This window comes from Mobula birostris, chromosome 13 (assembly GCF_030028105.1).
Source record: "Mobula birostris isolate sMobBir1 chromosome 13, sMobBir1.hap1, whole genome shotgun sequence".
Taxonomy (NCBI): domain Eukaryota; kingdom Metazoa; phylum Chordata; class Chondrichthyes; order Myliobatiformes; family Myliobatidae; genus Mobula; species Mobula birostris.
In genome coordinates, this window is record NC_092382.1 from 69,651,522 (window position 1) to 69,673,498 (window position 21,977).

Consider the following 21,977-nt stretch of genomic DNA (forward strand, 5'->3'; position numbering starts at 1 on the left):
GAGCTTCCTGTCGAGCCTGGAGGAAATTATGGTGTTGAATGCAGAACTGTAGTCCAAGAACAGCATTCTCACATAAGCATCCTTCTTCTCCAGATGTGTAAGGACGGTATGTAGAACAGTGGCTATTGTGTTGTTGGTCAATCAGTTGTGTTGGCAGGCGAATTGCCTGGGGTGCATTTTAGGTGGTAGGGTTAGTGCAGTTGCAGCCCTCTTAGAGCATTGCGGTGAGTGCGACAGGACGCCAGTCGTTCAGACATCTTACCTTGGTCTTTTTTGGTACAGTGTCAATGGTGGATAATTTGACACAGGAGGGCACTCTACACTAGGAGAGGGAGAGATTAAAAATGTCTGTAAACATACCTGCCAGCTGTACTGCGCACATCTTAACTATTGGCCTTGGGATGCCTTCTGATCCCGCAGCCTTGCGACTGTCCACTCGTTGGAACCATCTGCGTACCAGAGCCTCGGAGATGACCGGGTTGCAGTTTGTAGCCGTGGCTTTCCTGGGAGGCTCAGAGTTAGTGACATCGAACTGAGTGTAAAAGCGACTGAGCTCATCTGGGAGAGAGGCTGCACCACTGCGTTTGGCTTTGAGGTCTGCGATGGTGTGCAACACTCGCCACAAGTCACATGTGCTATTCAGAGAGACTCATGACTCGGTCTTGTCCCTGTGTGTGGTTTCCCAGCCTTGATGGCTTTGCACAGTTTGTAGCTGCTTTTCTTGATCTCCTGCTGATTATTGGCAAGGTAAGGTCTGTGTCGCGCAGTAAATCCTGCTCGCAAGGAACTATTGATCCAGGGTTTCTGGTTTTGAAGGCCCTAACTGGCTTCTGGGGGACAACATCATCGATGCATTTCCCGATGAAGCACGTGACTCTATCCCTAATCTCGAAGAGATCTTCATAAGACCATAGGACAAAGGAGCAGAAGTCGGCCATTCGGCCCATCGAGTCTGCTCCGCCATTTTATCATGAGCTGGTCCATTCTCCCATTTAGTCCCACTCCCCTGCCTACTCACCATAACCTTCGATGCCCTGGCTACGCAGATACCTATCAATCTCTGCCTTAAATACACCCAATGACTTGGCCTCCACTGCTGTCTGTGGCAACAAATTCCATAGATTCACCACCCTCTGACTAAAAAAACTTCTAAGCATTTCTGTTCTGAATGGGCGCCCTTCGACCCTTAAGTCATGCCCTCTCGTACTAGAATTCCAATGACATTCCAATGTTCGTCATGGAAGCAATCCTGCAGCACGGAGACCGATTGGTCGGACCAACAGTGGACATCTTGTATCAGTTTCTGCCTGTACGTCAGGAGAAACAGGATCAAAGAGTGATCTGATTTTCCAAAAGCTGGGCGTAGGAGAGCTTTGTAAGCGTTGCGGAAGGGAGAGTAGCAGCAGTCGAGTGTGCTATCTCCCCGAGTGCTCACCCAGATGTACTGACAAAACTTTGGAGAGAGTTCCGTCAGCGACGCTTGATTAAAATCACCGGCGATGATGAAGGCAGCCTCTGGGTGTGCAGTCTCCAGCATGTTGATGGTCTTGTACAGTTCCTTAAGAGCTAGGTCAGCATCAGCCTGCGGTGGAATGTACACTGCTGTGATGATAACAGCCGTGAACTGCCTGGGCAGCCAGTAGGGGCTACACAGTGGCGCCAGTTATTCCAGGTCGGGAGAACAAAAGAATTTGAGGGCATGCACATTCCGGGGATCGCTGCAAGCACTTTTGACCATGAAGTATATCCTTCCTCCATTACTCGTCCCAGAGAGGTTTTTTGACTATCTGCCCAGAACAGGGAGAACCCAAAGGGTTCGATAGCGAGGTCTGGTATTTCCACCATCAGCCAGGTCTCCACGAGCCACAAAATGTTACATACCTTTGTTTCCCACTGGTAGAAGATTCTGGCTGTCAGTTCACACAGCTTGTTGTTCAAGGGTATGCGAGGGAGCCTTGGCCGATTAGCACGCAGTCTCAGCCACACCAGGATGCCATCCCTTCTCCCTTGCCTCCGGCGCTTGTTCCGATGCCGTGGCGTTGTCAAGATGAGTCTCCCATGGATCGCGCGAGCAGGGGATCCCAGTGTAGGAAAGGCGGCACCTAGTGGGTAAGTGCCATCTTTCCGATGTACAGAAGTGTCAGTCCATTGTATGTGATGTGACTATCAGCTACTTGAACAGAAAATGCGAAGAAAATTGTAGAAGTTAGTAGTATACTGAAGATTTGGAACAGAGCTCTCAACACGGCCACCGTACGCAGCGTCATCTTTTTGCATCTAATTTTTTAAATCCATCTTGAACAATCGGTCTCCAACCAGATCGCATGCTACGTTTTTTCTTTTCATCTCCCGCTGAACCAAAACCAATCTTATTGTTCCTAATGAAAAAAACCTCCTGCTAATTGATGGCACACATTCAACATCATCCCTTATCTTCAACAATAACCGAAGGAGGCTAAAAGCAAAACAGTCCCCTCCTACAGAACTACCAGACGAAACACCTGCAGTATAACAGCAAAGACGTGAACCAGGGCATTACACATTCATCACAGGAATAAAATGAACGTAATCATTGGAGAATGCATAACCGCATACAACTAAATCTCACTTAACAACGACTCGTGGAGTGATGATCGGCAAGGTCATGGGGACATTTTTTGGAACCACATTCACACAGTATTCCCCACTGCCAGACATGTTCACTGGCTTCAGCAGCAACAACCTGTTGAAGATGATTAACTCAGCCCGCAATGTTTATGCATTATCAATAGACACGGTGTTTACTGATCCACTGGGCAATTGTTTCCCATTAAAATTCAGTTTTCCACTGCTGAGTTCGGCTGCACAGAAAGGAAAACATTTCCCCGCCAGTGACATTTATCTGGTTCTGCTCTATGTGGATGAGACTCACCTGAGGAAGAGCAGATATAGATAGACTACAGAACTGTACTTAGCTCAATAACTGCAGATCCTTAGGGACTGTTTGGCTCAATAAGATTGTATCTTGTGTAACGTTCCGTTATTTTGGCTCGTGTATGTCTAGGGGAAATCCCGCCCAGCACCTGCTTCAACAGTCCCCTCAGGGTCAATCGTCGCCCGAATCAATCACAAACATCAATCATCAGCCAGCACACCCAGTAAATTTTAACACATACACTTTATAGATATTACTAATTCTAGGGCATTAATATACATGTGATACAGAGAGGAAAGTAATGAAAAAAAAAGGCGCCAACACTTATTCAAAGTCCAAGTTCTTCGCGCGCTACCGTTGGAGCTCAAGTTCGACGTCAGACGACCACCCGAATTCCGTCGACCCACGGCTCGGGACCACCCGAAGTGATCGACCGGAGCCTCTCCGCACGTCCGCCGTCCTCCTCGTCTCTCCTCCCGACTCTCCGCCAAAACTCAGTCCACAGTCATATCATACAGCATGGCATCCGAAAACAAAACGATACATAACCACCCATTGGCTAATAGCACCCTCTTATCACCCTCTAAACCACAATAAACTGCTAGCGCAAACTCTCTGCAGCGTTAAAACACAACAAAGCCGCATTCCACAGATTAACATAACAAAAATCGCCATTTTAAATGTAACAAAAGAAAGACCCCGTACACTTGTAACCGACTCTTCTTTCCTACAACCACCCGCTGCACTGTTTGATTTCCTGACTATCTGAGAGAGTGTCGTTCACCCGCAGGTAGGAAGAGACAAAGAACAAGCACTGAGAAATCATCCCAACAGCAGGGCCTATCTCTGTTACACTCGGAGACTGAGCCGTAGATATTGGTCTTCGGTTCAAATGATTGGATTATAGCGTCATAAATGGCAGAGCCAATTGAATCAGCCCCAATCAAAGGACAAATACTCTTTGAATATTTAGTTCAAATGTTGTTAACTGTTCTGCAGTTATCTGCCAGTGTGCTCAAATAGATTATTATCTGTTTGAAGTATATATCAGTCGAAGCAAGCAGCTGAGAAGAAGGGAGTGAGGAAATCAAGTAGAAAAAGTTTTTTTTTAAACACTGCTCGGGGAGAAGGGTCTGCACTGCGCAGGCGCGTGACGTAGTGCGCCAGGGTTTAAAAGCAGACCACCATATACAGCGACCATCGTTGTAGCGGCCATCGTCAGAGTGGACTGAGTCAGAGTGGGGCGGCTTTGGCTCAACAGGCTTCGGCGAGAACGGGCAGAGGCCAGGGTAGGCTCCGATTAGTTTTTTTGTTCAGATTGTCTAGCGTAGAGAGAATGCCAGGCAGGATGTTGGAATGCTCCTCTTGCAGGATGTGGGAAGTCAGGGAGCTCTCCGGTGTTCCTGACAACGACACCTGCCAGAAGTTCATCCAGCTGCAGCTCCTGACAAACCGCGTTAGGGAACTGGAGCAGGAGCTGGAGGACCTGCGGATCATTCGGGAGAATGAAGAGATTATAGATAGCAGCTACAGGGAGGTAGTTATCTCAAAGGAGCAGAGGACAGGAAATTTGGTCACTGTCAGGCGAGGGAAGAGGAAAAGGCAGGCAGAGCAGGGTTCCCCTGTGGCCATTCCCCTCAACAACAAGTATACCGCATTGGATACTGTTGGGGGGGATGACTTACCTGGGACTAGCTGCAGTAGCCGGATCTCTGGCACTGAGTCTGGCTCTGCAGTGCAGAAGGGAGGGTGGAAAAAGAGGAGAGCGGTAGTGATAGTCGACTCGGCAGTTAGAGGTGCAGATAGGAGATTCTGTGATCGTGACAGAGAATCCAGGATGGTTTGTTGCCTCCCGGGTGCCAGGGTCAAGGATGTCTCTGATCGATTGCATGACATTTTGAAGTGGGAGGGTGATCAGCCAGATGTCATGGTGCACATCGGTACCAATGACATAGCAAGGAAGAGTGAGGAGGTCCTGGAGAGTGAGTATAGAGAGCTTGGTAGGAAGTTGAAAAGCAGGACCTCAAGGGTGGTAATCTCAGGATTGCTACCTGTGCCAGATGCCAGTGAGGGTAGGAATAAGATGCTCTGGAGGAGGAACAAGTGGCTGAGGAACTGGTGTAGGGGGCAGGGTTTCAGATTTCAGGATCATTGGGATCTCTTCTGGGGCAGGTGGGACCTGTACAAGGGAGACGGGTTACACTTGAACTACAGGGGGACCAAGATCCTTTCAGGGAGGTTTGTTAGTGCTATTGGGGAGGCTTTAAACTAGATTTGCAGGGGGATGAGGAGGTTTTAAACTAGATTTGCAGGGGGATGGGAACTAGAGTGCCAGAGCTGACAGTGAGGCTGGGGTGAAAATAAATGATGTTAAAAGTTCAAGCAAAGCCGCAAATAGAAAGGTTGTGAGTGGTGGTAAAAATCTTCTGAGGTGTATATATTTCAATGCTAGGAGTATTGCAGGGAAGGCGGACGAGTTGAGGGTGTGGATTGACATGTGGAATTATGACATTATAGCAATTAGTGAAACTTGGCTACAGGAGGGGCAGGACTGGCAGCTTAATATTCCAGGGTTCCGATGTTTCAGATGTGATCGAGGCAGAGGACTGAAAGGTGGGGGAGTAGCATTGCTTGTTAGGGAAAATATTACAGCAGTGCTCAGGCAGGACAGATTAGTGGGCTTGTCCACTGAGTCCTTATGGTGGAGCTGAGAAACAGGAAAGGGATGGCCACATTAGTGGGATTGTATTACAGACCACCCATAGTCAACGAGACTTGGAAGAGCAAATCTGCAGAGAGATAGCAGGCAACTGCAGGAAACATAAAGTTGTGGTGGTAGGGGATTTTAATTTTCCATATATTGATTGGGACTCCCATACTGTTAGGGGTCTAGATGGTTTAGAGTTTGTAAAATGTGTTCAGGAAAGTTTTCTAAATCAATATATGGAGGGACCAACTAGAGGGGATGCAATATTGGATCTCCTGTTAGGAAACGAGTTAGGACAAGTGACAAAAGTCTGTGTAGGGGAGCACTTTGGTTCCAGTGATCATAAGACCATTAGTTTCAACTTGATCATGGACAAGGATAGATCTGGTCCTAGGGTTGAGGTTCTGAACTGGAAGAAGGCCAAATTTGAAGAAATGAGAAAGGATCTAAAAAGCGTGGATCGAGACAGGTTGTTCTCTGGCAAGGATGTGATCGGTAAGTGGGAAGCCTTCAAAGGAGAAATTTTGAGAGTGCAGAGCTTGTATGTTCCTGTCAAGATTAAAGGCAAAGTGAATAGGAATAAGGAACCTTGGTTCTCAAGGGATATTGCAACTCTGATAAAGAAGAAGAGAGAGTTGTATGACATGTATAGGAAACAGGGAGTAAATAAGGTGCTTGAGGAGTATAAAAAGTGCAAGAAAATACTTAAGAAGAAAATCAGGAAGGCTAAAAGAAGACATGAGGTTGCCTTGGCAGTCAAAGTGAAGGATAATCCAAAGTGTTTTTACAGGTATATTAAGAGTAAAAGGATGGTAAGGTATAAAATTGGTCCTCTTGAAGATCAGAGTAGTCGGCTATGTGCGGAACCAAAAGAAATGGGGGAGATCTTAAATGGGTTTATTGCGTCTGTATTTATGAAGGAAACTGGCATGAAGTCTATGGAATTAAGGGAAACAAGTAGTGAGATCATGGAAACTGTACAGATTGAAAAGGAGGAGGTGCTTGCTATCTTGAGGAAAATTAAAGTGAATAAATCCCCAGGACCTGACAGGGTGTTCCCTCGGACCTTGAAGGAGATTAGTGTTGAAATTGCGGGGGCCCTAGCAGAAATATTTAAAATGTCGGAGTCTACGGGTGAGGTGCCGAAGGATTGGAGAGTGGCTCACGTTGTTCCGTTGTTTAAAAAAGGATCGAAAAGTAATCCAGGAGATTATAGGCCGGTAAATTTGAAGATGGTAGTGGGTAAGTTATTGAAGGGAGTACTAAGAGACAGAATCTACAAGCACCTGGATAGACAGGGACTTATTAGGGAGAGTCAGCATGGCTTTGTGCATGGTAGGCCATGTTTGACCAATATATTGGAGTTTTTCGAGGAGGATACCAGGAAAGTGGATGAAGGGAAGGCAGTGGACGTTGTCTACATGGACTTCAGTAAGGCATTTGACAAGGTCCCGCATGGGAGGTTAGTTAGGAAAATTCAGTCCCTAGGTATATATGGAGAGGTGGTAAATTGGATTAGACATTGGCTCGATGGAAGAAGCCAGAGAGTGGTGGTAGAGAATTGCTTCTCTGAGTGGAGGCCTGTGACTAGTGGTGTGCCACAGGGGTCAGTACTGGATCCATTGTTATTTGTCATCTATATCAATGATCTGGATGATAATGTGGAAAATTGGATCAGCAAATTTGCTGATGATACACAGATTGGAGGTGTAGTAGACAGTGAGGAAGGTTTTCAGAGCCTGCAGAGGGACTTGGACCAGCTGGAAAAATGGGCTGAAAAATGGCAGATGGAGTTTAATACAGACAAGTGTGAGGTATTGCGCTTTGGAAGGACAAACCAAGGTAGAACATACAGGGTTAATGGTAAGGCATTGAGGAGTGCAGTGGAACAGAGGGATCTGGGAATACAGATGCAAAATTCCCTAAAAGTGGCATCACAGGTAGATAGGGTCGTAAAGAGAGCTTTTGGTACATTGGCCTTTATTAATCAAAGTATTGAGTGTAAGAGTGGAATGTTATGATGAGGTTGTATAAGGCATTGGTGAGGCCGAATCTGGAGTATCGTGTTCAGTTTTGGTCACCAAATTACAGGAAGGATATAAGTAAGGTTGAAATAGTGCAGAGAAGGCTTACAGGGATGTTGCCAGGACTTGAGAAACTCAGTTACAGAGAAAGGTTGAATAGGTTAGGACTTTATTCCCTGGAGCATAGAAGAATGAGGGGAGATTTGATAGAGGTATATAAAACTATGATGGGTATAGATAGAGTGAATGCAAGCAGGCTTTTTCCACTGAGGCAAGGGGAGAGAAAAAACAGAGGACATGGGCTAAGGGTGAGGGGGGAAGTTTAAAGGGAACATTAGGGGGGGCTTCTTCACACAGAGAGTGGTGGGAGTATGGAATGAGCTGCCAGATGAGGTGGTAAATGCGGGTTCTTTTTTAACATTTAAGAATAAATTGGACAGATGCATGGATGGGAGGTGTATGGAGGGATATGGTCCATATCAGGTCAGCAGGACTAGGCAGAAAATGGTTTGGCACAGCCAAGAAGGGCCAAAAGTCCTGTTTCTGTGCTGTAGTTTTTCTATGGTTTCTATGGTTTTCTATCTCAAACTGAATGTTCCTCACCAGCCGGTGTGAAGAGATGAAGAACAAGAGCTCCATCACTGCCACACCGAGAGAATGCTCCTGTCTCTGTTACACTTGGAGACTGAGGTGCATTTTCTGGTCTCTGTGCCAGTTCACTAGTGTCTGTCATCTGAAAAGCCAGACTGAATGGATCGTCGAGTGAGAAGGTGGAGAAGGAAATAACCCAAAACACAGAAGTAGCAGAAGGCCTTTCAGCCCTAACTCTCCTTCTGTCATGCTTTACCAGCTCATGTGACATTTTCCTCAGGGGGTGGGGTGCGGGACACACTCCAGTCCTCATTGAGGTGGTGGAAGTGGTGAGCAAGTTCAACCAATCTGCTTGGCCTCGCATATTTATACATTCACATCAGCGGGTGTACTTGCTTAGGAGATTAAAGAGGAGACTGGAAAATGTCGACAGATCTGAACAGCATTCCAGCTGGTTTCAACACCGTCTAGTATACAGGCTCCAAAGCACAGGATCGACAGAGATTGCAGAAGGTTGTAGACACAATCACTTCTACCACATATCTCACCATCATAGTCATAGCACTGTTACGTACCCTGTAACAGATTAAAGAACCAGCAGAAATGGAAAACACCTTGGAGTCTGGTATTGCTGTTAACTAATGCTATTTTATTAGTAACTACGCAATACAGTAATATAAATTCAGATAAATCAAACAGGTTAGCAAAGTTCATGCATATATAAGTGTGGAAATATAAAAACCAAGCTTCTTCAAGCCTAGGGAGTAAATGGATACAGTCTTACGACGATGGGTAAATGAAATCAGTTCAGTTCGTGGTATTGAGTTCAGTAATGATGGAGAGAGAGAGAGGTGTCGTGGTTGTCTGAGTAAGCCGATGCCATCGATCCTTCCCGTTGTCCTCCGAAACTTCCAAGTTAGCCAAACTTGACCAACTTAAGAGCACCGTCTTCGAGTGATAGTCTACCAATCCAGGCAAAGGTTAGACACACTGGTAGACTCCACAGGGTCTCTCTTTCACGCACTAATAATCACAGATCGATCCCTCACGATCGATCCTCAGTCCCACTCTCGTGGGCACCTGAACAGGATAGTGGTAACTTCACCTTACCTTAGTGCCTCTGCGTGTCCTGTGAAACAAGCAATTACGCTAGTTCAGATACTGTTGTGCTGAACACCAGCTGTGCATCAAGTAGCTCCTCCCTTCTCTCTCTGTAGGAACTCAGAAGCTAGCAGTGGCCTTGTAGAAATCCCAATCAAACTGTGTGCTCTCTCTCTGTCTCTCTCTCTCTCTCTCTCTCTGTCACACACACACACTCTCACGCTCTGTTTGTGCTGTACAGCTGTGTGCTCTCTCTTTTTAAAAGCACAATCCATCATGAATAACTCAGGATATCGTCACAGCACAATACCAGGCCCTTTGACCCATATAGTCCACACCAAGTCATTAATCTGCCGAGTCGCATCCACCAGCACCTGTAACATAGAGAGCCCTCTGTATCCCACCCATCCATAGGTTTATTGCTTATTCATTTATTATCAGTGTTCTTTCTTTCTTTGTTGTTTTTGCACAGTTTGTTGTCTTTTGCACACTCTTGGTGTGGTACTTCACTGGTTCTATTATATTTATTATTACAGTGTATAGATTTATTCTGTCACAAGAAAATGAACCTCCGGGCTGTTTTATTGTGATATAAATGTGCAGTGATAATAAATTTAATTTGGAACTTGAAGAGTCCTTCAATGTAATGGATGAAGTAAAGTTGAGAGAACTTATTCCCCCCCCCCAATTCCTCACCCCTTTTGATGCGGCCTATGACTGTGGTGTCATTGGAACTCTGCTTAGCTACAAAATCATAAGTAGAACAAGGAAAAGAAACTTGTTTATTTTAAACTCTCACTTGTACTGAGGAGAATGTGGAACAAATATCATATTTAGCCAGCCACTTTAGGCACAGGTTAATCGAGCAGAAGATGCAACCGCCTAAGGGTACGCTCAATATTCGAGGACAGCTTCTGTCCAACTGTTGGAAGATTCAAGATGCAGGATTGTTTAATGATATTTGCAGCACACAAATGTAAGGGAAAACAAAGTAATTTTTATCTCAGATTCAATGCAGCACAAAAAAACAATAAAATGAAGGACACAATAATTTAAAATAACAATAAATATAAACACATAAGATAGCTTGTATACATGGATTGGTTGTACATTCATAAGTTGATGCTCAGCGTAGTTGTGTCTGTACATACGGTGACTGACAGGAAATGATAAAGCAGTGGTGATGGCTGTGTGGAGGGGTGAGATAGTGGGTGGGGATGTTGATCAGCCTTACTGCTTGGGAAAAGACAAATATCGGACCCTGTATGACTAGATGGACTCCTGAACTCACAATCAAACTCGTTACGGCCTTGCACCATAATGTCTGCCTGCACCGCACTTTCTCTGTAAATGCAACACTTTATTCCGCATATGCTGGTGGACCACGGCGACCTGTTCTAGGCTGCTCTCAAAACTTCTAAACATTTGGCACTAGTTCTTACCTACTATTATCTATTTATACACACACACACATGCACATACACACACACACACACACACACACACACACACACACACACACACACACACACAGCTTCAGCAATCAGATTTCGGAACTGTCCTTGAGCTCATGAACAGGACCTCAGAATTCTTCTTTTATTTGTTTGTTTCCTTATTTATTTACTTTCTTGTTTGTGAATTTATTTATATCGGCAATATTAGTTATTCGTTTCTGTGTTTCTTTCCTCGCTCACTTGTTTATTTTCTTATTCATTTTTCTTGTTTGTTTACTCATTTATTTATTTGTTCATTCATTTGCTTACTTAAATAAGAAGTAAGTTCATAAATACTTATCTACTTACTGCGGTCTGCGAGCGTTTAGGTCAGCAATGAAGGTCCTGCAAGCACATCTTCACGACGTTAATTGAGTTGCAGCTTCTAAGAGACAGTATTAAGCAACTGAAGCTGCAGCTGGGTGAACTTTGACCAACACAGAAGAATGAGGAGGTGATGGATATGTCACTCCTAAGCTCGAGAAAGCGGGTCCCTGGGTATCTGTCAGAAGATGGAAAAGGGATAGTTGACCTTTGCAGAACGCCCCTGTAGCCTTACCCCTCAATAATCAGTACACTGCTTTGAATACTATTAGAGGGTTGTCTTACCAGAAGGAAGCCGTATATGTCTCCAGCACTGAGTCTGGCTCTGTGGCTCAGAAGAAAATGGGGCGGGGGGGGGGAACAGGAGTGCAATAGTGACAGAAGATTACTTAATTAGAAGAGTAAAAAGGAGATTCCATGGAGGTAAAGGGGACACCCAGATGATAATGTTGCTATCCTATTGCCAGGATCAGGGATATCTCGAATCGGGCCCATGGATTTTTTGTATTAAATCGTACATACTGGTGTCTGCATCTGAGAAAATCGAGGATCCAGTTGAACAGGGAGCTATTTGTGGTGCCTAATGATTTGTTTTGAGGGGGTGCTGAGTTGTACTCAATGTGAACCACTCTCACCTATGCATATTTATTGTACAGTTGTTCCAGTACTTAGTGACCAGCCAATTAAATTACATCTGGTGTCGACCAGCTGTGATGCTGGGCAATTTGGAAAAGAAATACTTCATTCCTCAGGCAGGGGTTCATGTTTTTCATGAGCAAACTCCCGAATCACTCCGTACAATGGATGCTAGTGCAATAAGATGTTAGGCTTTGAGCAGATAACCGCGATATTCTGCGGACCGGTATGACTACAGATTGCCTGAAACAACGTGGTACGTCAGACTGCTGAATGTAGACAATGAAGTCCATAGACTCAGCCAATTAGCCACCCAGGACAAACACTTTATTGGAATAGTATCTGGGGCCAGGCTGCTTTGTCTGTGTGCAAGTAAGGTGAGAACAGTCAGATTTTGGATTTCCGCTAATGTGGTCTAGGGATGAAACAACAGGCATTCTGGATAGTAGTGCATCAGTCGTCGAGTGTGCTGGGTCCTCAGGTGCCGCAGGTGATGTGCTGATGTAGTTGGGCCGAGACTTATTCAAACTACTTGATTAAAGGTGTCTGGCAAAGATATGAAAGCCGTCGCGGTATGTCATTTCTTGCTTCTTTATAATGATATTAAATACGCCCAGTGCTTGCTTGACATCTGCCTTTGGCAGTACATAAATGACAGTGAGGATCACGCCGGGGAACTCCCTCGATATGTAGGATGGTCACCATTTAATCGCTGGATGGTCTGAGTCTGGAGAACAAGAATGAAACAAGAGCTCTATGTCGGAGCGCCGCTGCTTTGTTCTTGCCTGATGCTGCTGACCGGTCCATCTCAGTGAAACAGAAAACACAATAATCACTTGCTTCCCTCCAATACAGCAATCTTACCTCTAGGTCCTATGACTTACACTCCAGTGAAGGTACATTGGCCAGGAATAAATTGAATGACTGAATTGACTTTTTTACTTACATCTTTCGTATACATTGTCATTGTCGTAGTCATACTTTATTGATCCCGTGGGAAATTGGGTTTTGTTACAGTTGCACCAACCAGGAAAATAGAGTATAAATATAGCAATGTAAAGCCATAAATAATTAAATAATAATATGTAAATTTTGCCAAATGGAAATAAGTCCAGGACCAGCCTATTGGCACAGGGTGCCTGACCCTCCAAGGGAGGAATTGTAAAGTTTGATGGTCACAGGCAGGAATGACTTCCTATGACGCTCTGTGTTGCATCACATACCTCTCCGTCTGAATGTGCAATGTGCAATTACTTATGGTAAATTATAAGGACTCTCTGAAGAAATCCCTTGGCGCCTGTCACATTGACCATCGCCAGTGGTCTAATCTAGACTCCGATTGCGAGGCCTGGCGACGCACCATTCACCGGACTGTCTCCTCCTTCAAGAATGCATGCAGGGCCGGCATTAAGGACAAAAGGAGAAGGAGGAAGAACCGTGACACAGCAGCACCAAACCCAGAACAGAATTTCCCTTGCAGCTGCTGTGGCCGGTCCTGCCTGTCCTGTATTGGCCTCATCAGCCACCAGCGAGCCTGCAGCAGACGTAGGCAGCCCCCTTCCTAAATCTTTGTTTGCGAAGCCAAGCCATGATGATGATAATATCACGAACAACAGGACAGTCCATACAATATAGAAATACAATTGTATCAGGGTGAGTTAATCAGTCTGCTGGCCTGGTGGAAGAGGGTGTCCCTGAATCAACAGATTGGTGGATAGATGTAGGATAGAAGATTAGTTTACAAGAGGCGATCTGCGTTTTCAGCTGTATATAGGTTATAAATATCTGTAATTACTGAGCTACTGTGCGTACATTTCTCTAGTTTTTGCACCTTTGTCGCTTTACCCTCATACGATTTGCTCTTTCTCAGGTGAGTCTCAGCATTTTACCATCAATGTAGAGCGCAGAAAAATATATGCAGCCATCGGGGGAGAAGCCTTCTTTTCAGTGCGGCCATCAGGGAAGATCTCAAGTGGAAGCTGGACCTTCAATGGGAAAACTATCTGTCAGTGGATCGATCAATTCGTGTCCATTGATAATCCCTATACATCGCGAGCTGAACTATTCACCTCCAATGGGTCGCTACTGCTGAAGTCGGTGAACGAGTCAGACAGTGGGGTGTACCGTGTGAACATGCTTCCAATCCGTGGCCCAAAAACCTTAGCGACCATCACTCTCGAAGTCACTGGTAAGTGAGACTTCGGTCTTGTTCGCTCATTTATTGAAGGGCTGCTCTTTTTTATTTGTTTTATCTCTACTTTCCAACTTACTCTGTTACACTGTAAGTCACTAATGTCTTGAAGGTTTATCTTTTGTTGATTAGGAAATGTTAGCCAATGCATAGGATAACTCTGCCCTACATTTACTATGGGATCTTGCCGGTTAGGCGTCGGCTGGATGGACAAAATAAGATCGTGGGGGCTTGTGGGTGTGGAACCCAAGGCCGTGTGACCCTAGCTCAACCTAACTTTCACATCTGGCATGATTACACCAGTTTACTTTAAAAAAGAACTACTCTTCGATACAGAACTTATTTCAATTTTTCATTTGTTACCATTTAGTATTCGAACTGGATTATCTCATTACGTGTTTTGAATCACATTAATTCTTTAATGTGTGTGTGTTTGTGTGAGAGAGAGACTGTATGTGTGTACTTGTGTTTTTGTGTGTTTGGTATTGAGTTGATATCGCTTTGTATGAACTTGTGGGCAGTTTAACCCCTGCCCGTCAGCTGAAGTGTTCTGTGACGCCCCGGAACACACTGCCAACAATGTCACAGCTCTGGAACACAGAAAGACTATTTCAAAATAGACATACAACACAGAAGTTCAGAATCAGAAGATAATCCCACGTTGAAATATACAACGATTAATAGGAAAACAGAGGTTGTGAAAAAATGTGTTTATCGGGGGTGAGAAAATGTGTTTTGGCACCTGATGAAATTAGCAACCTGATCAAATGTCACGTGTGTAATGGCTCACGTGTTTAACTAGAAAGTTGCTTCTGTTGCTGCTGGCAAGGATGGAGTTCAGGTGAAGGATGCCCATTAGCTTTCAGTGCGAAGCAACTTCCAGAAAATCCATTCAACCACGCTAATTGTCCTGAAAAAAAAACTCATGATACAGCCAGTGCTGTGTAACCTGAGCTTCCAGATTCTGCTCAGCCATTTCAAATAACCACAGAGGAAAAACTTCTCTGGTGATGAAAAGACAAAATAATGCGGATGGCATAACTCTGAACTTAAAAAGACAAATTATCAGAAACATCAGCAAGCTATGCAGAAATTATGGAGAGAGAAATTTAACACAGTAGGCATTCAGATGGATGACATTTCCTCAGATGCTGTTTTGAGAGATCAATAATGTTCTCAGCAAACCATGTTCTGTTCCTGTTCTGCCTTGGATCTGTGCTCCCAGATTCTCCAGAACGGGAGAATGTACGCACTGTCGCAACCTGACGACAGCCCTGCATCATCAACAGACAAGGTAGATTTGGTCTGAAGTCTCCTGTGTGAGCCTAGAATCTATTAAATCTTCAGTGTATGTTAAGAATTGAATGCAGACAATACTATACTTTGACAAATCTACAAGACAGCTTTTGGGTTGTTAATGTAATTATTTGCATCCTGTCAGTACCCTTTCAGGGTCACTGTTTTTACAAGTGTGGAAACACAGCGATACCAGTGTTGGTTACCAATATACACTCATGTTCAAAAGCTGTACACGCATTTCATTGTTGCTTTGGAACTAGAATTTCATTATTGCGTGAGGAACTTCGCAAAGTTCAATATTCTGGGTTATGCTTGTAGCAACAAAGTCAGACATTTACACCAGTTTCTCTTTTTATCAGCAGAAAAGTATACTGTAGATTGATAGAGTCATACAACACGGAAACTCATGATATCTATTCCATCTAGGACTTTTAATTTGTGTGTATTTCAATCAGATGTCCTCTCAGTATTTTAAACTATTAAGACTACACGCCCAGAGGCATCATACATTTCCCACCCTTTTCAGTCCTGGAATCTTCCTTGTTAAGAACAATCCCTATGTTTTTTTTTCAGCTGTGCAGCCCAACGATATCTCTGAGCTGAAAAAAGGCTGAAGAAATGTGCAGTGCTTTCTTCACCACCCTCTCCACATGAGATTCCACCTTCAGGGAACTATGCACCATTATTCCTAGATCCCTCTGTTCTGCTGCATTCTTCAATGCCCTAACATTTACCGTGCATGTCCTATTTTGATAGTCCTACCAAAATGTAGCACCTCACATTTATCAGCATTAAACTCCATCTGCCATCTTTCAGCCCACTCTTCTAACTGGCCTAATTCTCTCTGCAAGCTTTGAAAACCTACTTCATTATCCACAACGCCACTTATCTTAGTATCATAATCTGCATACTTACTAATCCAATTTACCACCCCATCATCCAGATCATTAATGTATATGAAAAACAACATTGGACCCAGTACAGATCCCTGAGGCACACCACTAGTTACCGGCCTCCAATTCTGTGCAGTTTTATGTCAAATACTTTGTAAACCTACATAAACTGTGCCATGTGTGCATTCAGTGCGCTCATACTTTTGTCACAGGAAAAAATAAATTGCACAACATAAGATTTTTGTGCACACTGACTACTAAAAATTAGAGGTAACATTGTTTGGAGCTGTGACGTTGTGGTCATTACAGAGACTTGCATGGCTCAGGAGCAGGAATGGTTACTTCAAGTGCCAGGCTTTAGATGTTTCAAAAAGGACAGGGAGGGAGGCAAAAGAGGTGAGGGCATGGCACTGTTGATCAGAAATAGTGTCACTGCTGCAGAAAAGAATGAAGTCATGGAGGGGTTGTCTACGGAGTCTGTGTTGGTGGAAGTTAGGAATAGGAAGGGGCCAATAATGCAACATGGTGTTTTTTTTATAGACCACCCAATAGTAACAGGGACATCGAGGAGCAGACAGCGAGACAGATTCTGGAAAGGAGTAATAATAACAGGGTTGTTGTGGTGGGAGATTTTAATTTCCCAAATATTGATTGGCATCTCTCTAGAGTAAGCGATTTAGATGGGATGCAGTTTGTTAGGTGTGCTCAGGAAGATTTTGTGACACAATAAACCTACAAGAGGAGAGACTGTACTTGATCTGGCATTGGAAAATGAACCCGGTCAGGTGGTAGGTCTCTCAGTCAGAGAGTATTTTGGAGATAGTGATCACGATTCTATCTCCTTTACCATAGTATTGGAGGGGGATAGGAACAGACAAGTTAGGGAAACGTTTAATTTCAGTAAGGGGAATTATGAGGCTATCAGGCAGGAGTATGGAAGCTTAAATGGAAAACAGATGTTCTCAGGGAAAAGTACGGAAGAAATGTGGCAAATGTTCAAGGGATATTTGCATCGAGTTCTGCGTACGTTCCAATGAGACATCGAAAGGATAGTAGGGTACAGGAACCGTGGTGTACAAAGGCTGTTGTAAACCCAGTCAAGAAGAAAAGAAGAACTTATGAAAAGTTGAAAAAAAACTAAGTAATGATAGGAATCTTGAAGGCAAGCAGGAAGGAGCTTCAGAATGAAATTAGGAGAGCCAGAAGGGGCCATGCGAAGGCCTTGGCGGACAGGATTAAGAAAAACCCCAAGGCCCTCTACAAGTATGTGAAAAGCAAGAGGATAAGATTTAAGAGAATAGGACTAGTCAAGTGTGACGGTGGAAAAGTGTGTATGGAATGGGAAGAAATAGCAGAGGTCTAATGAATACTTTGCTTCAGTATTCACTACTGAAAACGATCTTGGCGATTGTAGGGATGATTTGCAGTGGACCAAAAAGTTTAAGAATATAGATATTAATGAAAAGGATGTGCTGGAGGTTTTGGAAAGCATCAAGTTGGATAAGTCACAGGGTCCGGACGGGATGTACCGCAGGCTACTGTGGGAAGTGAGGAAGGAGATTGCTAAGCCTCTGGCAATGAAGTTTGCATCATCAATAAGGATGGGAGAGGTTCCGGAAGATTGGAGGGTTGCGGATGTTGTTCCCTTATTCAAGAAAGACAGTAGGGATAGCCCAGGAAATTATAGACCGGTCAGTCTTACTTCAGTGCTTGGTAAGTTGATGGAGTAGATCCTGAGAAGCAAGCTTTAGGAACATTTGGAGAGGCAGAATATAATTAGGAATATTCAGCATGGCTTTGTCAAAGGCAGGTTGTACCTTACGAGCCTGACTGAATTTTTTGAGGATGTGACTAAACACATTGATGAATGTAGAACCGTGGATGTAGTGTATATGGATTTTAGCAAGTCATTTGATATGGTACTCCATGCAAGGCTTATTGAGAAAGTAAGGAGGCATGGGATCCCAGGGGACATTGCCTTGTGGATCCAGAACTGGCTTGGCCACAAAAGGCAAAGTGTGGTTGTGGACGGGTCATATTCTGCATGGAGGCTGGAGACCAGTGGTGTGCCTCAGGCACCTATTCTGGGAGCCCTACTGTTTGTGATTTTTATAAATGACCTGGATGAGAAAGTGGAGGGATGGGTTAGTAAATTTGCCGAGGACACAAAGGATGGGGGTGTTGTGGGTAGTGTGGAAGGCTGTCGGAGGTTACAGCGGGACGTTGATAGGATGCAAAACTGGGCTGAAAAGTGGTAGATGCGGTTCAACCAGATAAGTGTGAGCTGGTTCATTTTGGCAGTTCAAATATGATGGCAGATTTTACCGTTAATGATAAGACTCTTGGCAGTGTGGAGGATCAGATGGATCTTCGGATCAGAGTCTATAGGACACTCAAAGCTGCTACGTAGGTTGATTCTGTGGTTAAGAAGGCATACGATGCATTGGCCTTGATCAATGGTGGGATTGAGTTTAAGAGCCGAGAGGTAATGTTACAGCTATGTAGAACCCTGGTCAGACCCCACTCGGAGTACTGTACTCAATTCTGGTTGCCTCACTACAGGAAGGACATGGAAAACATTGAAAGGGTACAGAAGAGATTTACACGGATGTTGGCTGGATTGGGGAGCCTGTCTTATGAGAATAGGTTGAGCAAAATCGACCTTTTCTCCCTGGAGTGACGGAGAATGAGAGGTGACCTGATAGAGGTGTATAAGATGATGAGAGGCATTGATCTTGTGGATAGTCAGAGGCTTTTTCCCAGGGCTGAAATGGCTAACACGAGAGAGCACAGTATTAAGGTGCTTGGAAGTAGGTAAAGAGCAGATATCAGGGGTAAGTTTTTTTATTACACAGAGTGCAGTGAGTGCATGGAATGGGCTGGAGGTAACGGTGGTGGAGGTGGATACGATAGGTTCTTTTAAGAGACTCCTGGATAGGTATATGGAGCTTAGAAAAATAGAGGGCTATGAGTAACACTAGGTAATTTCTAAAATAATTGCATGTTCAGCTCAGCTTTGTGGGCTGAAATGCCTGTATTGTGCTGTAGGCTTTCTATGTTTCTATTAGTTTACATTCAATGTAAGCTATCAGGTAAAAGGAACATTCCATCTGGATTTCTGTTGTGGATAGACCAGGGAGCAGCAGGATTCAACCGCAGGATCGAGCTGTAGCAGATATTGGTACAACTCTGACATTAAGTTGCTCTGCTGAGTAACTTCCCATTGGTGAATATATATAGTACAATGGGACAAATGATCTGCAGACGGGACAGGACTACACCATCAAGTCAGAAGGAAGATTGACAGTGGAATTTATACTTGCCAGGTTTATAACAAAGACACCATGAAAAACTGCAGTCTTTCTGTAAAAGTCACCATACAGGATAAGTAAATGTTTCTGTCTATATTCCATAAGACATAGTAGCAGAATCAGGCCATTTGGCTCATCCAGTCTACTCCGCCATTCAATCGTGGCTGATCCTTTACACCAGTTCCCGGCCTTCTCCCAGTAACCTTTGATGCAATGTCCAATCAAGAATTTATTAATCTCTTCCTTAAATTCACCCAACGTTCTGGCCTCCACCGCTGCACGTGGCAATAAATTCCACCTATTTCCTTCAATTTAGCTCAAGGTATTTCTCTGCATCTCTGTTTTGAAAGTGCGCCCTCTATCCTGAGGCTGTGCCCTTTTGTCCTGGACTCTTCACCATGGGAAACATCCTTTCCACATCTATTCTGTCTAGGCCTTTCAGCATTCAGAAGGTTTCAGTGAGATACCCCTCATCTTTCTGAATTCCAGCGGATACAGACCCAAAACCATCAAATGTTCCTCGTATGATAACCCTTTCACTCCTGGAATCATCGTTGTGAACTCCCTCCACCCTCTCCAATGGCAGCACATCTTTTCTAAGATGAGGGGCCCAAAACTGTTCACAGTACTCAAGGTGAGGCTCACCAATGTATTATAGAGCATCAGCATCCCATCCTTGCTCTTGTATTCTAAAGCTCTTGAAATGAATGCGAACATGGCATTTGCCTTCCTCACCACTGACTGAACTAGCAAGTTAACTTTCAGGGTGTTCTGCTGAAGGACTCCCAAGTCCCTCATCATTCCAGATTCCTGGAATTTCTCCCCGTTTAGAAAATAGTCCGCACATTTATTTTTACAACCAAATTTCTACTACCATATTCCACTTCAATTGACTTTTTCGACTCCTGAACAATATTAATTTACAATTTTCACACTATGTCCTTCAGTCTACTGTGTTCATCAGGGACAGTGAATCTGGAGCAGAGTAACTGAAATAATGGATTTTGTGATGGGGTTCATTAGTAGCCAATTTGCTGTAATTGTTCATTTATGTCTACAGCGAATAATGTTCCATGTCATGTTTGCCAGAGCTTTGGTAACTGGGGAACAGGTAAAACTAGTCAGTTAAAATAATAGACAATAGACAATAGGTGCAGGAGTAGGCCATTCGGCCCTTCGACCCAGCACCGCCATTCACTGTGATCATGGCTGATCATCCACTATCAGTATCCAGTTCCTGCCCTGTCCCTATAACCTTTGATTTCTCTGTCTTTAAGGGCTCTATCCATCTCTTGTTTGAAAGCATCCCAGAGACTTGGACTCCACAGCCTTCTGGGGCAGAGCATTCCACATATCCACCACTCTCTGGGTGAAAAAGTTTTTCCTCAACTCCGTTCTAAATGGCCTACCCCTGATTCTTAAACTGTGGCCTCTGGTTCTGGACTCACCCATCAGAGGGAACATGCTTCCTGCCTCCAGCGTGTTCAATCCTTTAATAATCTTATATGTTTCAATAAGCTCCCCTCTCAGCCTTCTAAATTCTGGAGTATACAAGCCCAGTCGCTCCAAGCTTTCGACATATGACAGTCCCGCCATCCCAGGAATTAACCTTGAGAACCTACGCTGCACTCCCTCAATAGCAAGAATGTCCTTCCTCAAATTTGGAGACCAAAACTGCACACAGTACTCCAGGTGTGGTCTCACCAGGGCCCTGTACAGCTGCAGAAGGACCTCTTTGCTCTTACACTCAGTTCCCCTTGTTAGGAAGGCCAGCATGCCATTAGCTTTCTTCACTGCCTGCTGTACTTGCATGCTTGTTTTCAGTGACTCATGTACAAGAACACCTAGATCTTGTTGTGCTTCCCCTTTTCCTAAATTGACTCCATTTAGATAATAATCTGCCTTCCTGTTCTTACCACCAAACTGGATAACTTCACATTTATCCACATTAAACTGCATCTGCCATGCATCTGCCCACTCACCCAGCCTGTCCAAGTCACCCTGCATTCTCATAACATCCTCCTCACATTTCACACTGCCACCCAGCTTTGTGTCATCGGCAAATTTGCTAATGTTACTTTTAATTCCCTCATCTAAATCATTAATATATATTGTAAATGGCTGCGGTCCCAGCACTGAACCCTGCGGTACCCCACTGGTCACCGCCTGCCATTCCGAAAGGGAGCCGTTAATCGCTACTCTTTTCAGTCAGCCAGCCAATTTTCAATCCATGTCAGTACTCTGCCCCCAATACTATGTGCCCTAATTTTTCCCACTAATCTCCTATGTGGGACTTTATCAAAGGCTTTCTGAAAGTCCAGGTACACCACATCCACTGGCTCTCCCTTGTCCATTTTCATAGTTACATCCTCAAAAAATTCCAGAAGATGAGTCAAGCACAATTTCCCCTTCGTAAATCCATGCTGACTCGGACCAATCCTGTTACTACTATCCAGATGTGTCATAATTTCATCTTTTATAATTGACTTCAGC

The 21,977-nt window shown here is 44.3% G+C and overlaps 1 protein-coding gene across 2 annotated transcripts in view; it reads left to right on the forward strand.

Annotated features, from left to right (window-relative positions):
* LOC140206938 (NACHT, LRR and PYD domains-containing protein 3-like) overlaps positions 1 to 21,977 on the forward strand; it is a 91,608-nt gene that overhangs the window by 14,767 nt on the left and 54,864 nt on the right. For both annotated transcript variants that reach the window (XM_072275235.1, XM_072275233.1), the window contains exon 3: positions 13,661 to 13,978. In XM_072275235.1, coding sequence (XP_072131336.1) covers positions 13,661 to 13,978 — 318 coding nt within the window. The remainder of the gene's footprint in view (positions 1 to 13,660; positions 13,979 to 21,977) is intronic.